General features: G+C 36.6%; 1 protein-coding gene across 8 annotated transcripts in view; it reads left to right on the top strand.

Annotated features, from left to right (window-relative positions):
• LOC105480188 (exocyst complex component 6) overlaps positions 1-18,610 on the top strand; it is a 214,472-nt gene that overhangs the window by 32,892 nt on the left and 162,970 nt on the right. For 7 of the 8 annotated variants that reach the window (XM_011738755.2, XM_071069486.1, XM_071069485.1 and 4 more), the window contains 3 exons: positions 15,357-15,528; positions 16,811-16,858; positions 16,943-17,033. In XM_011738755.2, the coding sequence (XP_011737057.2) occupies positions 15,357-15,528; positions 16,811-16,858; positions 16,943-17,033 (311 nt within the window). Of the gene's footprint in view, positions 1-12,732; positions 12,825-15,356; positions 15,529-16,810; positions 16,859-16,942; positions 17,034-18,610 lie in introns of all 8 variants that reach the window. The other variant, XM_071069490.1, reaches the window with a different exon arrangement.

The raw sequence follows: 18,610 nt of genomic DNA, 5'->3' as shown, positions 1-18,610 counted from the left end.
CCTGCTCAGCCTTGGGAGTGGGTGAATTCTAGCTGGTGGATTGACTGCTTTTGTTTGTTTGCCATGTTATGGTTTAGGTTTTTCTGAGCATCTGCATCAGTAATTTGAAGTTGCTACAGTACTGATGGTGAGGTGACTGCTGATCTTGAGTCTCATCTACTTGATTTTCCTTATCCTCTTCATTGCAGTTCTTTCTAGGTTGTCTTTGGCAAGAAAGGTCCCTGTGGACATCTCCTTTTGGTAATGATGCCAAGCAGGCACATGAAGGTCCAAGACAGAGAAGAGGGCAAAAGAAGACAGCAAAAAAAGGGGCCTTAAACTTGATCCTAGGACTTTATAGGCTCCCCCTTTCCCATGATTCTTCCCTTAGGGTGGACTTTCCGCATGCCCAGTGCCCTCCTTACCCTTTGGAATTGAGCACACGCAGTGTGTTTAGGGAGTGATACGCATGCCCATCTGAGGTTTCCTTTCCTGTTTTGGTGGAGTGCGCCCCTGGAAGATCATACTTCACCATTTTTGTCTCTTATCACACATGCATGCCTAGGAAGTGGCTTCTTCCTGGGGGTGCCAAATTACCATTTTTAGAGAGACAATGCGATAGTTCTCAAACTATCACCTGACATTTCTGGTGGGTGGCGGGGAGAGCCCTCTCCTGCCCTGCCCATGCCTATTTACTTGTAACAGTGACAAATGTGTTGTTTTTTTAAGCCAGGTTTTTCTCAATATACCTTAAAGGTTTTAAAATGGTTTTATACCTAGTCAAGTTAAGATTTTTAAGAACTTCATTTTTAATTTGTAATAAGAGCTTATCACTTTTTTTCAAAGAAATCAGCAAACTGAGGCCACTTGTTAATAAAAGTCTTTAGAAATATATATATATTTCAGGGGGTTCTTTGTTTCAAAGTTAGAGTTAAATATATTTGCATCTGGCTTTCATTTTTAAAATTTTCTGCAATTTAGTAAAGTTCTTGCTTCCACCTCAGGATATACTTTACACAATGTTGTCTTTGCCAGGACTGCCAAAAATTATCTTTTTAAACATTAACTTTGCTTAATGTTTTCCCCCTATAAAATGCTAATGTTATTATATAGTTTAGAAGTAGGTTAAAAGGCTTATAGAGGCCAGTTGTGGTGGTTCACACCTGTAATCCCAGCACTTTGGAAGGCTGAGACTGGAGGATCCCTTGAGACTAGCCTGGGCAACATAGGGAGACCACGTCCCTGCAGAATTTTAAGAAAATTAGTTGGGCGTGGTGGTGCACACCTGTGGTCAAAGCTACTGGAGAGGCTGAGGTGAGAGGATCACTTGGGCCTGAGGTCGAACCTGCAGTGGGCTGTGATCACACCACTGCACTCCAGCCTGGGCAACAGAGTAAGACTCTGTCTCTAAAAGAGAAAAAAAAACTCATAGGTCTGTTAGAAAATTTAGGTTATTTTTCATTCAGTAATTTCAGTATTATCCTCATATATGACATCTAACATGAATAAATCATAACAAATCATCTTTTGTAGATTTTCTAGTGCTGATGGAGAAGACAAGTAAAATATGTTTTTGTTTGTATTTGATTGATATTCAATTCCTTGTGGATCTTATCCATCAGTACTGATTTCTCATCAGTTTTCATATATGTAACTTTTATATATTTATTGTAAATTCAAACACTGATTTTAAGATATTCTTTAGTAAAATTATTATATGTGTTCTTTCAATATTTGAATGCCTGTTGTATGTCAGGTACTCTGTAATGTATAAAAGTTTATTCTGTGCTATGTTGTTTATACTTACCCATAGGAGCCTAGAATTGCCAGATAGTTTTTGTGCTATTTATAATTCTGTTCTATGCTTTTTTAAAAAAAGTTATATTAAAGCAATAGGTAACAGGGTAAAACCACTTCAAAAAATGGGGAAATTTTATTTTTATTTTGATTTCATAATACTTAGTTGTTGATCAGGTTGAGTATGAGATTCACATCATATTTTGATGCAGTACTAAAGGAAAACACAGTCATCTCGGTTTTTGTAGGAATTTGTTTCCGGGAACCGGCGTGAATACCAAAATCCATGGATGGTGTAGTCTCCTATATAAAATGGTATAATATTTACATATAACCTATGCATATCCTCCTATGTACTTTAAGTCATCTCTAGATTACATATAATACCTAATAACAATGTAAATGTTGTGTAAATAGTGGTTTACTGTATTGGATAGAGAATAATGGCAAGAACAAAAGTTTGTACGTGTTTAGTATAGACGCAACCACCCATTTTTTTTCCTCGAATATTTTCCATCTGTGGCTGGTTGAATCCAGGGATACGGAACCCCCAGATACAGAGGGCCGACTGTACTTGGATTTCTAGAGGTTACTTTTTGGTAAAGGGTGCCCTCTAGTGAGCCTGTTTTTTTTATTAAGATTTGTAGTTTATATCCTCACAACACTTGTGAATTGGATGTAGAAATAGAAGACACCTTCAGTTCTCAAGGACCTTAGAAGATAAAATATACACTAAGTAGGGGGAGAGTAAGTTTGATGTGTTGTACATATTAATAAAAGATAATGTAATATAGACCTTATGTAAAAAAAAACAACTGGGAAAATTCCTGGTAATGGGAAAGTTATCCAGTATAGCTATTTATGAAATTAGCATTAAGGAGCTGTCTTGAACTGAAATTTGAAGGGAGTTTAAAATTAGTATTGAAGCATGTAGAGGGGGAAGGGCATCCAGGGGGTAGAAAATAAGTTTAGGACAGCATCAAAAAGCATTAGTGCCAAAAGGGAAAAAAATGGAGAAAAAAGGAATTATCTTGGGAAAGATTTTAAATTTAATACTATTTTAAATATTTTATGCAAGTTTCCAACTAATTTGTATTCTACATGAAAACTTTTTTTTTTTTTTTTTTTTAGGAATTCAGGAAAGACTTGGCTGGGCAGTTGTAGGTTGGGGTCTCTTATGTGGTTGTAGTCAAATGGATATTGGTTGCTGTCAGCTACCTGCTGGGACTGAAGTAATCTGAAGGCTCAACTGTACTAGACAGCCAAGATGGCTCACTCACATTGCTGGCAGTTGCTGTGGCTGTCATTTGGGAGTGGCTACATGTGGCCTCTCCAGCTTGTCATTTTTAGGATAGTCAGATTTCTTACATAGTGGATGGCTTTCTCCAGATTAAGTGTCTAAAGGAGGCAGGTAGATATTGCATGGCCTTTTCTAGTCTTTGAAGTCACATAGTGTCACTTCTGTCATATTCCATTGGTGAAAGTAGTCACAAGCCTGCCCAGATTAAAGGAAGGGAGTGTAGACCCTTCCTCTTATTATAAGATGTGCAAAGAATTTTGGACCTATGTCATAATACTACTTCATTTACTTTCTTGCCTCTCTGAAGAATAGGTTCAGTGTAGGTAAATTTTAATGATTTAAGGAATAATTGTGCTCTGTATTAAAGTTGCCTGTGTATATGCCTGTTTTCTGCACTTCATTTTCAGTTTCTATTGCTTATGCACTTACACAGTACTTGATATTGGTAGAAGGAATCTTTTCTTGACCTACCTATTATTTCCTTGGAGCGATTGTATTTCTTATTTGCTTCTGGATTGCAGAGTATCAGCAATATAGTTTGACTGTGTCCCCACTCAAATCTCTTCTTAAATTGTAGTTCCCATAATCCCCACTTGTCATGAGAGGGACCAAGTGGAGATATTGAATCATGGGGGTGGTTTCTCCCATCCTGTTCTCTTGATAGTAAGTTCTTATGAAATCTGATGGTTTTATAAGGGGCTTCCCCCTTTGCTTGGCTCTCATTCTTCTTCTCCAGGCTGCCATGTGAAGAAGAACATGTTGGCCTTTTCTTCTGCCATGATTGTAAGTTTCCTGAGGCCTCCACAGACATGTGAAACTGTGAGTCCATTAAATCTCTTTTTCTTTATCAATTCCCCAGTCTCGAGTATGTCTTTATTAGCAGCATGAGGACAGACTAACACAATCAGGGAATGTTATGGGAAGGTTGTTATTCATGTTTGCTGTATTTGATAAAATGGTTGAAAAAATGTTAGGAGTACTGGATATGATACTTTTATATAGATTTTTTTCTTAGTATTTCATATTGTTGACTACTGTAGTAGAAATATTTTTATTCCAAGATTGAGTGGCTACTTTGAGCAGACCTTTTGTGCATTTAAGATAGGGAGGTGGTGGCCAGGTGCAGTGGCTTATGCCTGTAACCCCAGTACTGTGGGAGGCCAAAGCGAGTGGATCATCTGAGGTCAGGAGTTCAAGACCACGCTGGTCAACATGGTGAAACCCCGTCTCTACTAAAAATACAAAAATTAGCCAGGCATTATGGCAGGTGCCTGTAAGCCCAACTATTTGGGAGGCTGAAGCAGGAGAATCACTTGAAACTGGGAGGCAGAGGTTGCAGTGAGCCAAGATCGCGCCACTGCACTCCAGCCTGGGCAACATGAGTGAGGCTCTGTCTCAAAAAAAAAAAAAAAAAAAAAAAAAAAAAAAAGAGAGATAGGGAAGTGGTATCTGTACTATTTGTTGTTTAAAAGAAAATAATTCCATATCATGTGGCTTTATGAAAAAAGACCCCATCTCTCTAATGATAATTTATTTACTATTTTTAAATAATATTTTAGCCCTTTGTTTCTCACATGGTTGTTACTGAAATTTTGTGTTTCTTAAGTATATTTGGAGGCTACTGAAGAGAGCTGCAGTGTTTCAAGTCTCACTTCTGAGTCTAACTTCAGGGTTTCAAGTGGATTATAAATTGATATTGCAGAGGCTGCTCCACTGAAAGATTAGATCAGATTCTCAATTTATATCACAAAGAATACAAAGATTTACTGGAAACTGTCTCAGTGTAGCTTCTGCTACTTTTCAGGATCCATACAGGAGGCACAGAAAACTGCTGATAACTTTATCTGGGCAATGTAGGGCAATGTTCTCCATCTCAGAAAGCTTACTATTTGCTATATAACTGCCCTTTCATACTTGGGGCCTAGGTATGTCCTATTCTGAAAGAACTGTAACAATTCATGTACTTCTGTTTAAAGTAATGTTTCCAAATCTTGGCTTTAAATCCATTGTGAACTAATTTGTTGCAGGAGAATTTGGTGAATTTACCACATTTACTGATACATCTAAATTCTATATTTTGAAATCATTTTGATATTGACAGCAAGTGATGTGTATTGGATAGGATGATTTTAATAGCTTTTGGTAATTTCTATTCTGTTTTTTGTGTGTGTGTGTTTGCTTTTAAAACTGTCTTTATAGCAGCATTCTAAAGAATGTTTAGTTTGTCAAAAGCTGGTAATTATCACATGGTTAGTTGTCCTATATAAATATATTTAATATTCAGAAAAATATAGTTTATAGTTAGTAACCAAAATTTCAGTATTAGTCAATAAGATTAGTACCTAGAATCTGAAAAGAATTCAGTTTAAATGTGAAATTGCTAAAGAAGTATCATATGTACTCTTACTAATATGAAATACCAAAGTTTAATTACTAATTATGAGAAATATAAAATTAAGATTGATATGCTAGAAATTAAGCTTGATATGCCATTTGAAGAACTGGTGAAATAATAGTAAAACTGCCTATACTGGAAGAATGAAGAATGCTCAGAAGAATGTGAAAGCAATTTTTTATTGATAGAAATACAAACTTAAGGCTAATGTATCATTTGAAAAACTGGCAGAAAATAGATTAGTGTTTGAAAAGGTATAAAATGACATTAAAAAGCATCCAAAGGAAGTCAGAAGTAACTGATAGTATTTTGTCAGGGGTAAAAGAGTTAAGTTTTGTTTTCTTTTTGTTTTGTTCTTTTCTTTTCTTTTCTTTTCTTTTTTGAGATGGAGTCTTGCTCTGTTGCCCAGGCTGGAGTGCAGTGGTGGTGCGATCTTGGCTCACTGCAGCCTCTGCCTCCTGGGTTTAAGCGATTCTCTTGCCTCAGCCTCCTGAGTAGCTGGGACTACAGGTGCGTGCCACCACGACTGGCTAATTGTTTTGTATTTTTGGTGGAAACAGGGTTTCACCATGTTGGCCAGGCTGGTCTCAAACTCCTGACCTCAAGTGATTCACCTGCCTCGGCGTCCCAAAGTGCTGGGATTACAGGTTTGAGCCACTGTTCCTGGCCTAAAGTTTTGTTTTCTGATAAAGGTTTGTAGAAAGCTTTGACACCAAAAGGTGTCAGTTGACACAAACAGTGTCAATGCCCAGGGGTGCCTGAACAACATTTCTTCTTCTAGTTTTCCGGTATTTGTAAGGCCATTTTTTTGCTAGTCTTTGTTTTTTCTTAAAAGCAGTTGATCGACATTAGTAAAATACATGAGAAAGTCAGCCAGTGACTAGCGTTTTAATGGCAATTGCTCTAGGTACTTTCTCACATTACACTCTATGCAGATGTAGCCCCTGACCATACTCTTTTATGGTTATGCGACCAGTATATCTATTCTGTTAATGAACAAAGTATTCTGGGATGGAGAAAAGCCATTTTTATTTTGTCTAGAAAAGAAACTATACTACTCTAGTAAATATAAGTAATTTCGGGACATTTGAATTAGATACTTTGAGATTATATCAGATTTTCCTCAAAGTGTAGACATTATTTTAGTAAAAAACAGTAAATACCTTTTATTTTCTTCACAGTTGTAATGGATTTATTCTTTTCAGTGACGACTGCAGTGAATTAAAAAGATACCCAAAATAGTGTAAGGATATTACGTGATTTTTAACAAAAACAGTATATAATATGTTGCCAGTGATGAGGTTTTTTTTTCACAGTAGTACATCATGAATGTTTGTTTTCATCAGAAAGGGAACTTTTCCTTAAAAAAAAAATACTGTGGAATATGATTACTAAGTCATTTATTTACAGAATATAGCATCTTTCCAAAAAAATTTAAAGTGGCAGTAGTTTCTCAGTTAAGACATTTGATTTGATGATAAAAGCATTAATTTCCAGTGAACCAATTTTAACATTTTAATATCTTATCTTTCTTTTTCTATTTATTTTACTACCACTAGGTGGAGCCCTAAACACACAATTCAAGAAAGTATCTCTGCAAGATACTTCGTTTAAATTCCCTAAAGCCAATTTATGATCAGTTACAGTGAATTAACTCATGTTTAAACTTTGAAAACTTTTCGTTTTCAAGAGTTGATATAATGAAGATAGAAAATGTGTTTGGTACTTAAAATTTTTTTAGCTATACTTTTGAGACACATACAGTATTTTTATACATTCCTAGTTGCTAAAATTAAAATATGTAAGTAAAATCTTTAGTGTGGCATAAGCCATCTTTGTTCTCTGTTCACATGAAGGTTAAAGTCATCTCTTTTTTTTCTTTTTTTTTTTGAGATGGAGTCTTTCTCTGTCGCCCAGGCTGGAGTGCAGTGGCGCAATCTTGGCTCATTGCAACCTCTGCTTCTTCCCAGGTTCAAATGATTCTCCTGCCTCAGCTTCCCAAGTAGCTGGGATACAGGTGTGCACCACCACATCTGGCTAATTTTTGTATTTTTAGTAGAGACAGGGTTTCACCATATTGGCCAGGCTGGTCTGGAACTCCTGACCTTGTGCTCCACCCACCTCGGCCTCCCAAAGTGCCGGGATTACAGGGGTGAGCCACCGTGCTCGGCATCTCTTCTTTTAAAAATGATTTTGCATCTGTACTTCTGTCTTGAGTTGCATTACATTTTGCCAGAAGGAGACATTTTATTGTGTTAAGCTTTTGGAAGGGATGACTGAGCTAACCCCCACCCACTCTCTTTTTTACTTTTAAACAAATTTTATTTTACTCATTTATTTATTTTACCTTTGCCTTGAATTCTCTTACATTGATGTGTCTTATCTATATATAGAGCACTAAGGTATACTCTTAGTGTATGTGGGAGAATGGAACATTTACTAATTTTCTAATGTTCGCCCTTGCTGGTTCTAGCATATAAATATGTGTGTGTTTGTCTGTTTATAGGAACTTGATTAGACTTACCAATAGAAATTACAAAATTTTGGGAGACAGTTTGAAAGACAAAAATCATTTTCGTTAAAATTATTTATTGATTCAAAATTTAGAATGGCAATAAATCTAGCACTTTCATATATGAATTAGGTAGATATAACTATAAACCAACCTAGGCTGAAAGAGTCAATACTGCTAAACAGTATTTCCTTTCTGTTCCTACAAATCAGAATTTCAAAGAATAGTGATTATCATTTAAAGAAAAATGGCTTTTTCAGTCTCTTCAACTGAGGTCAAGTACAGGGCCCTTGGTTTTCTCTACTTCTTTTTGCTCCTCCTTATTTTGTTGCATTTGTAATTTAAAACTGCCTATTAGCTATGCCTCAGTTATCATCTGCCTTTTCTGTCCATTGGTTGATTTCACCTGATGGGTGCAACAGTGCACATCAGGGATTCCCTATTGAGTCATTCTCAATTGTTGATCTTCAAAGGTGATCTGGTTGGTTGCTATGCTGGTAACTTCCGTGTGCATTCCATGCCACTTATCACCATTTCTGACTGGAGAGTCTATGTAACATAATAGTTCAGAGCACTGACTTTGGAGTCAGGTACACCTGGGGTTAAGTCTTGACTCTGTTACTATATGACTTCACACTCAATGTCTTAATCTTCCCAAACTACATTTGTAAATTGTGATGCTAACAGAATCCATGTAAAGCTGCAGTGATTACCATAATTAAGCCAGAAGTATGTCTGGAATAGCAAATGGTTATCTAGGGTCAGGAGAGAGTTGGGACAGCCTGAGACTTAGTAATTGGTAGATCAAGACCTACTCTTCTCATTCACAGTACTAATTATTTAATTTTTTTATTGGAACTTATGGTTCTGTTTTTAACAGTGAATACTTAATGAGATAATGCATGTAAAGCACTTAATACATAATAAGTACTTGGTTGTTATTATTTTTGTCATTACCATCATTAAGCCAGAAGCAGCAGACATGACTCCTGTCTGGCCAGTTAAGTCACTGTGGGGAATTGCTGACCTGAAGAGCACATCTTCTCTTCATTTTCTTCTCCCTCCACCATCTTTCTAAATTATCAGGCTGTCCCTCCTCTCTCCTGGCCCTTGATAACCATCTAGGGTTAACCCTAGATGATTATCAAGAGAAAAGGTTCATAATTTCTGCTATGCATACTGTGTGTCAAGAAATTCTTGGGATAAGAGTAGCTTTTGTTTTTTTCCTCATTCCAGTGTTGATACGTATCCACCTTTTCTCCTTTCTTGCTTCTCTCCATTCAGTCACCTATTTATTATTGGCCTTATTAGCAAATTTCTAGACTATTTTAAATATTACTTTTTATCAACTTAAGTAGAGGATTAAGTCAACTACATATAGTGACTAATTTCATTTTTTTTTTGGAGACGGAGTTTTGTTCTTATCGCCCGAGCTGGAGTGCAGTGGTGTGATCTAGGCTCGCTGCAACCTCTGCCTCCCGGGTTCAAGCAGTTCTCTCCTGCCTCAGCCTCCTGAGTAGCTAGAATTACAGGCGCCTGCCACCACACACAGATAATTTTGGCATTTTTGGTAGAGACAGGGTTTTACCATGTTGGCTAGGCTGGTCTCAAACTCCTGACTTCAGGTAATCTCCCCGCCTCAGCCTCCCAAAGTGCTGCGATTACAGGCGTGAGCCACCACACCCAGCCGATTAATTGCATTTTGAGTGCTTGCTTGCTGGCTTTTAGATTTGTTCTGCATTTATTAAAATGACATAGATCTAGGAACTTTCTAGGCTTTTTCTAGGGCCAGCATTCTATCATTTGATGAATTTTTGATTCTGGCACTTGCCTGATCCTTCAGTACATTCTTTAAATGCAATTTATTCCTGTGGTTTGGAACTTTTACTCACCTCGATGACTTTATTTCTGTGTACTCTGCTCATTGATACGGATTGTGGGTGACAAGTGGTGGTATCAGCTATGAGTACAGCTTGGTGCATGTCTGGAATAGCAAATGGTTATCTAGGGTCAGGAGAGAGTTGGGACAGCCTGAGACTTCGTAACAGATCAAGACCTACTCTTCTCATTCACAGTACTAATTCCTTAATAATATTTTTTATTTCTTTCATTGGAACTTATGGTTCTATTTTTTAACAGCAGAAGGCATGGAATGTTTTCCTCTCTCAGGCTTTGGTTTTCTATTAATGGAGGGTGGGTATTGCATATATTCCAATATTGTTTTTCTCCATTATAACATCAACAGAAAAAGAGGAGTTCACCTCTGATGCTATAATAGATGCACTGGCAGTATCCTGAATTACTATAAAACAGGAGGAGTTTTGTTTTTAAAACTTTGAAGAATATATTGGAAAAACATACCAAAGGATTTACTTTGAGAACTTTCTAAACTGAAATAGACTTCTGAGAAAGAACTATTGTTCTCTTCTCCCTGTTTATTTATATGTTGTTACTCTTTTTTTTAAAGGGATAACAGTATTTCTTTTATACCCACAAAGGTAGTCAGATCCTTCCTTGAAGGGACTCTGTATTCGGGTAGTCCTGAAATATCTCTTGCTAGATTTTTGCTCCAATATGATAATTGTAATAGAAACAATTCTTTTGGTATATTATGTTTATTATTTGGTATTTTAAGAGCCAGATAAATGTCCAACTTTTAATAAAATGTTAAAAAACATAGAAATGTGTCTGTATATTAAATAAATAAAATACTTCTCATAATTATGAAATAAAAATTTATTTATAAAACAGCAAGATCAGTTCGATAAACTTCTTGCACAAGAATTTTCCTTAAAAATAATGTTATTTAGTTAGTAGTTCTTGTTATACATGTTAATTGTGGGAAAAGTACGAAGTTACTTCCCAGCTAGGCTATGTTGAGCAAATCATTTTTCATTTTTCATTTATCATTTATCATTTCTATACCTGTTTATTCATTTGTGAAAAAGAGGCAGTGATATTTTCTCTGATGTGTATAAGAAATAAATGAAACACTAAATGTAAAAAATGCAGAAGGACATATAAAAATGTTAGGTGTTAGTGGTAGTTAGATCCCTTGGTGTGATAATTGAGTGTTGGTCATATTTATTTGATGTTTGTCTCTAGTACTCAATTGTTCAGCCACTGGTTCACTTGTTTAACAAGGATTTGGTTGTCTCTTATGTGCATACTATACTAGTCGTTAGTATATGTTGAGCACTTACCATGTGTCAGTTATTGTTTAAGAATTTTTCATGTTTACTAATTTAATCCTCCTAACACTCTAATATAGATACTATTTTTTTAAAGACTTCTTTTCTTTAGAGCAGCTTTAGGTTTCCAGCAAGATTGGAAGTACAGAGATTTCCCATATATTCCCTATCGTACTCATCCAAAGCCTCCCCAGTGTCAATATCCCTCATCACAGTAGTAGATTTTTAAAAAAATGATGAACCTACATTGACACATCATTATCATTCAAGGTATAGTCTAGATTCGTTTCCTTGCATGTGGATGTCTGGTTGTTTTAGCACTATTTGTTGAAGACTATCTTTTCTCTATTGTATTACCTTTGCTCCTTTGTCAAAATTCAGTTGACTGTGTTTATGTGGGTCTATTTCTGGGCTGTCTGTTCTGTTCCATTGAGCTGTTTGTCTATTGTTTCGCCAATACCATGCAATCTTGATGACTGTAACTTTATAGGAAATCTTGGGTTGTGTTGTCAGTATTCCAATTCTTTTGTTTTGTTTTGTTTTGTTTTGTTTTGTTTTCTTTTCTTTTCTTTTCTTTCTCTTTCTCTTTCTTTTTCTCTTTCTCTTTCTCTTTCCCTTTCTCTTTTGAGTAGGGCTTGCTCTGTCACCCAGGTTGGAGTGCGATGGCACAATCATGGCTCATTGCAGTCTCAAACTCCTGGGCTCAAGCAATTTTCCCATCTCAGCCTCTTGAGTAGCTGGGACTACAGGCGTATGCCACCATGCATGGCTGAATTTTGTTCTTTTTCAATATTGTGTTGGCTATTTTGAATCTTTTGCCTTTCTGTATAAACCCACGGATCAGTTTATCGATGTCTGCAAAATAACTTGCTGGGATTTTGATTGAGATTGCCTTGAATCTATAGATCAAATTGGGAAGAACTGATATCTTCATGATACTGTCTTCTTCTTCATAAACATGGAATAGTTCTTCATTTATTTAGTTCCTTGATGTTTTTTTTAAATCAAAGGTTTGTAGTTTTCCTCCTATAGATCTTATGTATTTTTTAGATTTATATCTAAGTATTTCATTTTGGAGGATGCTAATGTAAATGGTATTGTGTGTTTAACTTCAAATTCCACTTGTTCTTTGCTGTGTGTGCTATTTTTATCCCTATGTTATGGTTGTGAAAACTGATACTTAGAGGATTCAGGTGGCTTACCTGAAGTTAAACTGCTAGTAAGTGCCTTTTCTAATTCCATCCATTCATCTATTAGTTCATCCATTTATTAATGAATTATTTGTTGAGCTTCTGTTATATGATAGACACTATTCTAGGGCTCGGGATACAACAGGGAACAAAACAAAAACTCTGTGTTCTCATGCAGTTTACATTTCAGTAGGGGAAGACAGATAATACTTAAAAGTGTGAAACAAAGAATATATTCTATAGTGGAAATAATGATATAGTGATAAACTCCTTTATTTTAGAAGATTAAAAAATAAAGCAGGGAAGGGGATAGTGTGTGTGCGTGTGTATATCTGTCTGTCTGACTGTCTATCTGTGTCTCTATGTAGTTTATCCAGGTAGCGTAGATGGGAATATGCCTGTGTATTAAGGAAGCCACGAGGAGGCCAATGTTGCTGCCGTGGAATAAGTAAAATGGAAAGTAAGTAACAGGAAGTAAGATCAGTGAGGTAAAAGAGGCAAAATTATGTAGGGTCTTACGGGCTGTTGTAAGAGAAATTGGATTTTGAGCAGAAGAGAGACATGGGATCTGCCTTAGGTTTTAATGGGATAATTCCCATTACCTGTCATCTGGCCACTATGTTGAGAACAGACTGAAAGGGAACAAGGATAGAATCAGGGAGACCAGTTAGGAAGCAGTTGACAGTAATCTAGGCAAGATGTGGTGTTGGCTTAGTCCAGGGTGATACCAATGGGGAGGTAGTTTGCTGGAGAAAGAGAATAATCAGGGATGAGTCCAAGGTTTTTTGTCTAAGCAACTAGAAAAGTGGGGTTTACTGAGATGAGGAACACTATGGGAAGGGCAGGTTTTGTGGAAGGAGATCAGGAGGAATTCATTTTTGGACATACTTGAGATGCTTATCAGACATCTAATTGGAAAGATATATGAGTTTGAGGAGAGGTCAGGGCAGAGATAAAAGTTTGGCAGGTGTCAGTGTGCTTATGGAATTTAAAGCTACAAGTCAAGATGACATGGAGAAAGATAGAAAAGAGAATATGTCCAAGATCAGAGCCTAGTTCTAACTCAGCTCTTACAGAACCTAAATTCTTTTTTAAAAATTAAAAAAAAAATAGAACTTATATTTGACCTACATTAGAATGTAGGCATAGATGCTAAGAGCCTAAATTCTTTTTTTTTCTTTTTTAGATGGAGTCTCACTCTGTCACCCAGGCTGGAGTGCGGTGGCATGATCTCTGCTCGCTGCAACCTCTGCCTCTCGGGTTCAAGTGATCCTCCAGCCTCAGCCTCCCGAGTAGCTGAGATTACTGGCACCTGCCACCACACCAGTTAATTTTTGTATTTTTAGTAGAGACAGTGTTTCACCATGTTGGCCAGGCTGGTCTCAAAAACTCCTGACCTCAAGTGATCTGCCCGCATCGGCTTCCAAAATGCTGGGATTACAGGTGTGAGCCGCTGGCTGCCAAGAGCCTAAATTCTTAATAATTGGTGTCCTGTATTAGAGAGTGTACTCATTAAAAACCTAAGACAGAGGCTGCCCCTCAAGAAGTTTATGGTGTATTTGGGGAAACAAAATATAAACACAAAACTTGTAAATTATAATACGAAGTAATATATGATTACATGTCAGAATAACTGTAAGGGGTTGTAAGTTTACCTGTCCTGCAGAAGAAAAGATTACTTGGCATGGGAATTATTGGCAAAGGCCTGCTGGAAGAAATGGGACTTGAAATGAACCTCAGACAATGGGCAACAGATGTGGGGGTGAGGTTTGGAAAGTTCCCAAGACCACTGTCGGGTTCAAAAATTTGCTAGAGGGACTCAGAAAATTCAGCAAAGTTGTTATACTCATAGTTACTGTTTGTTACAGCAAAACAACAATAACAAAAACTTTCAAAAAACCACACAGATTAAAATCAACAACAGAAAAGGCACATAGGACAGGGACTAGGAGAGTTCCACGAGTGAGCTTTCAGTTGTCCTCAGTGGAATTGTGGGGGCAACACTTACTGCTCCTAGCAGTGATGTGTGGTAACACGCATGGAATATCGTCAGTCAGGGAAGCTCATCCAAGCTTTGGTATCCAGGATTTTTACTGAGGTTTGGTCATATAGCCATGACTGACTACCCATGTAGACTTGGCTGTCTGCCCACATTGCTGACCTCCTTCCCCTCCACAGCTAAAACCGTGTGGCCTCAGGCCTCACCATCAGTCACACTGTTAGCATCTGCTATTTGGCAGTCGGAGGCTTCCAGGTAAACGAAGAAGACACTTAGGCAGGGCATGCCAAAGGCTTTCCTCCCAGGAATCAGTGGCAAGGGTAGTCCTTTACTGCATGGTGAATAGAGGGGTGTGCTCTCTGTGGAGACAGCATGAGCTGAGAGACAATAGGAATGAATATGCCATGTTTAGAAAACATTGTGGTGACTGCAATATGGGCTCGCACCTGAGAATGTGAACCCTGGAGTCAGGAGTCATATCCCAGCTATTGCTTGCTGGTTGTGGAATTTATGGCAGTTCAGTAATCTGTAAGTCTTCTGTAAAGCAAGGGTAATGACAATACCTACTTTATAGCCTTGTTGTGGGGATTAAAGAGTTAACATATAAAGCATTTAGAACATGAGCATTTACTTTACATAGTAAATGCTGTAAAAATCATGAGTTTGTTCATTCATTCTTTAATCATTCATTCACTCAGTGATTCTTTTTTTTAAATGTTAGTATGTTAAAAATTTGTATTAGGTCCACATCTCCTGAGCCTCATACCTTTATTTTCAGACACCTCATGTTATATCTAGAGCTTGTGTGGCTCTTTTAATATTATCATGTTCAAGAAGAAATAAAATACTTTCACACAAATGATTTCTACTAAAGATAATATTATCATCAGTTTGTTTGTTCAGGGATTTAATTTTAAGATATCAGCTCTTGCAAAGATCAGGCTTACTAAAGAATACATTTTGGTTAATTTTAGCTTTCTTATATACATTCAGGTCTGTGTATGATGACCAACCAAATGCACACAAGAAGTTTATGGAAAAGTTAGATGCTTGTATCCGTAATCATGACAAGGAAATTGAAAAGATGTGTAATTTTCATCATCAGGGTTTTGTAGATGCTATTACAGAACTCCTTAAAGTAAGGACTGATGCAGAAAAACTGAAGGTAAGAAATATGTTAAAATTGTTTACCTTTGTTCTCATTAAATTACTCACGTCTTATAGTACATATGTACAAGTCATTATTAAGTGTGTTACTTTCAAGAAGTGAATTTGTGTATGTATTTGGGAATGCTCTGTATGCTCTATTAACACAGTTGTCATGCTAATGACAGGAGTAATCTCTTTTTCTGAAGCAAGTAATGCACTGACTTAACAGGATTTCTTTCCATGCAGGGAAGTGAACTCAAAACATGCATACAATGAAAGGCCCTATTTGCAGTTTTTGAATTTCTAAAATGACAATTAGTACAATATTTATAAAATGTTACCCTCTAAAATTCCTTTAAAAACTTACATAAATAGTTGTTTATCATAATGCTGATTGCCTCAGCATTATTTAATAATGTTAAAACTTTTTGAAAAGTTTAACAGCAGTGTGTATTTTCTTAAAGACAGTTGGTCTACACTTTCTGCCATACAGCTAAAGCATTATTTATTAAAAGAGACCTGGATTTGTTCAGTCAGGATAAAAAATATTTAATTATAAGAATTGTCCTATTTATCTTTCTTTACGTTTAGAGCACTAAGCAGACAAAATGACCCTGGTTCACCAAAGGTTATGATTAGAAAACCATTGTATAAAGGATATTCAGATAACAAGAGACTAACTACAGCGTCAATGAGGTCACTGAGCATCTTTGTTCAGAAATTAATGAGATTTTTAATAAACCAGAATGTGCTTCCTTACTATGATGACCTAATGAGTCACTTAATATGTGGGAAAATTTGAGGTTGAGCTTTGCCTGCACCTGCAGCATTAAAATGTTGCTGTGGATTGAAATTTTTGTGTTTGATGTTAATCAACCACCCAGTGTTTGCATTCAGCAAAGTATGAATGTTTAATTACCATAAAATGCAATCACCATTTCCTACAGACAATGAATGGCACATAGACCTCATTGAAGTTATCAAAAGGGGACCAGTGGTCAATTGGGTCAGTGATTTGAATTGTTTGACAGACTTAGAGAAGCAAGTAAAGTTCAAAAATCCTGAGTAAATTTGAGAAGTTTGCCACAGAATCTGTTAAAAAGAACTGTCATAAGTAATTGAAGTTAACAAAAGCCCTTTTCAATAAAAAGTTCAAGTTCAAGCTGTAGAGTTAATTTGAATTTGCATTTCTTTGTTCTAAGTTTCTCATGAAGCATGATCTGATTACAAGGGTGAGCAGTTACATCAGGGCAGTTTTATGCATATTTGTCTAACTAAGGTGAAATTAAATTTTTAAGGTGCAAGTTACTGATACCAACCGAAGGTTTCAAGATGCTGGAAAAGAGGTGAGAAAATGATACTTTTCTGTGTATTCAGTATGTAGTTATTTTTTAACTGTTTAAAGATATGAACATTCCTTCTTTTCTAAGGTGATAGTCCACACGGAAGATATCATTCGATGTAGAATTCAGCAGAGAAATATTACAACTGTAGTAGAAAAGTTGCAGTTATGCCTTCCAGGTGAGTTAAACTTGTCTATAATAAAATGTTTGGCTTGGTAAAATTATAATTTAATAATAGCAAATAGTGATTCTTTAGTATGGGAATTACAGATTATTTGGTGATTGCCTCCCAACATAGACCATACTTTATCTTTCAGGTTCGTTTTATTCCGTGAATTTTCATGCTTTTGTCATGTTAGAAAGCTCCTGTTTGATTATATGTCACATCAGTTTCCTAGAACAGCAACTTCTACGTTTCCGTTTCCTGTCTGCCTCTTTTGCCCTTTGTCCCCCATAACCCTTTTTTGTTTTTCCTTGGAATACTTTCCCATGGGGAGAGTCTTTTGGTTACCTTTACCTGATTTTCCTGATTTTTTACCTCTAGTTTTCCATTGTTTTTTTGTTTGTCACTTAGCAGGTTGTTTTTGCTTTGCTCACAATCTCATTGTGCTGATAAGGTAAGAAAAACATCAGAAGTGCCAGATCGTCACCATTCTTGCCTTTCCTCCTGTTATTTTGGAAATGCTGTTTCTGGTCTCTTTGTTGGGGCTAAATATTACTTAGGCATCAGATAAATTCTGAGGAAACTAACCAGTATTTTCTTTACCTGGATTTAATATACTTTAAGTTGGATGCATTCTATTCAAACAAAAGGAAGCAAGTATATGACTTTTTAAAATTTCTTTTAATTTTTACTTTTTTTAGAGATAGGGTCCCACTCTGTTGTCCAAGCTAGAGTGCAGTGGCTTGATCATAACTCAGCGCAGCCTTGAACTCCTTGGCTCAAGCAATCCCCTTGCCCCAGCCTAGTGCTGGGATTACAGGCATGAGCCACCACACCCGGCCATTTTTTTTTTTTTTAATATACTAAGCTAAATCCATCCTTTGTCCCATTTTGAAACTTATTATTGTTTTTTTTAGGAAGGAGCCTAAACCTCCATATTCAGCAGAATAGAATGAGATATTTTATATAATATATATATACACACATATATATATATAATTTTTTTTTTTTTTTGGGTAGAGTCTCACTCTGTCTCCCAGGCTGGAGTGCAGTGGTACGATCTCTGCTCACTGCATCCTCCACCTTCTGGGCTCAAATCATTCTCCTGCCTCAGCCTCCCGAGTAGCTGGGATTATAGGCGCCCACCACCATGCCCACCTAATTTTTGTATTTTCAGTAGAGATGGGGTTTCACCATTTTGGCCAGGCTGGTTTCGAACTCCTGACCTCAAATGTTCCACCTGCCTCTTCCTCCCAAAGTGCTGGGATTACAGGCATGAGCCACTGTGCCTGGCTATATGCTATTTTTATAATGTAAATTTAGCTTAGACTACAAATTAAATTGTTAAAACTGTTAGCAGATTTTATTGGCTAAAAAAATTATTATTATTATTATTATTATTATTTATTTATTTATTTAATTTTTTGAGACAGAGTCTCACTCTGTTGGTCAGGCTGAAGTGCAGTGGCTTAATCTTGGTTCACTGCAACCTCAGCCTCCCAAGTAGCTGGGATTACAAGCATGTGCCACCACACCTGGCTAATTTCTGTATTTTTAGTAGAGACAGGGTTTCACCATGTTGGCCAGGCTGG

Source organism: Macaca nemestrina, chromosome 9, assembly GCF_043159975.1.
Source record: "Macaca nemestrina isolate mMacNem1 chromosome 9, mMacNem.hap1, whole genome shotgun sequence".
Lineage (NCBI taxonomy): Eukaryota > Metazoa > Chordata > Mammalia > Primates > Cercopithecidae > Macaca > Macaca nemestrina.
The sequence above is the reverse complement of the archived record's forward strand: the minus strand, read 5'-3'. Positions and strand labels throughout refer to the sequence as shown.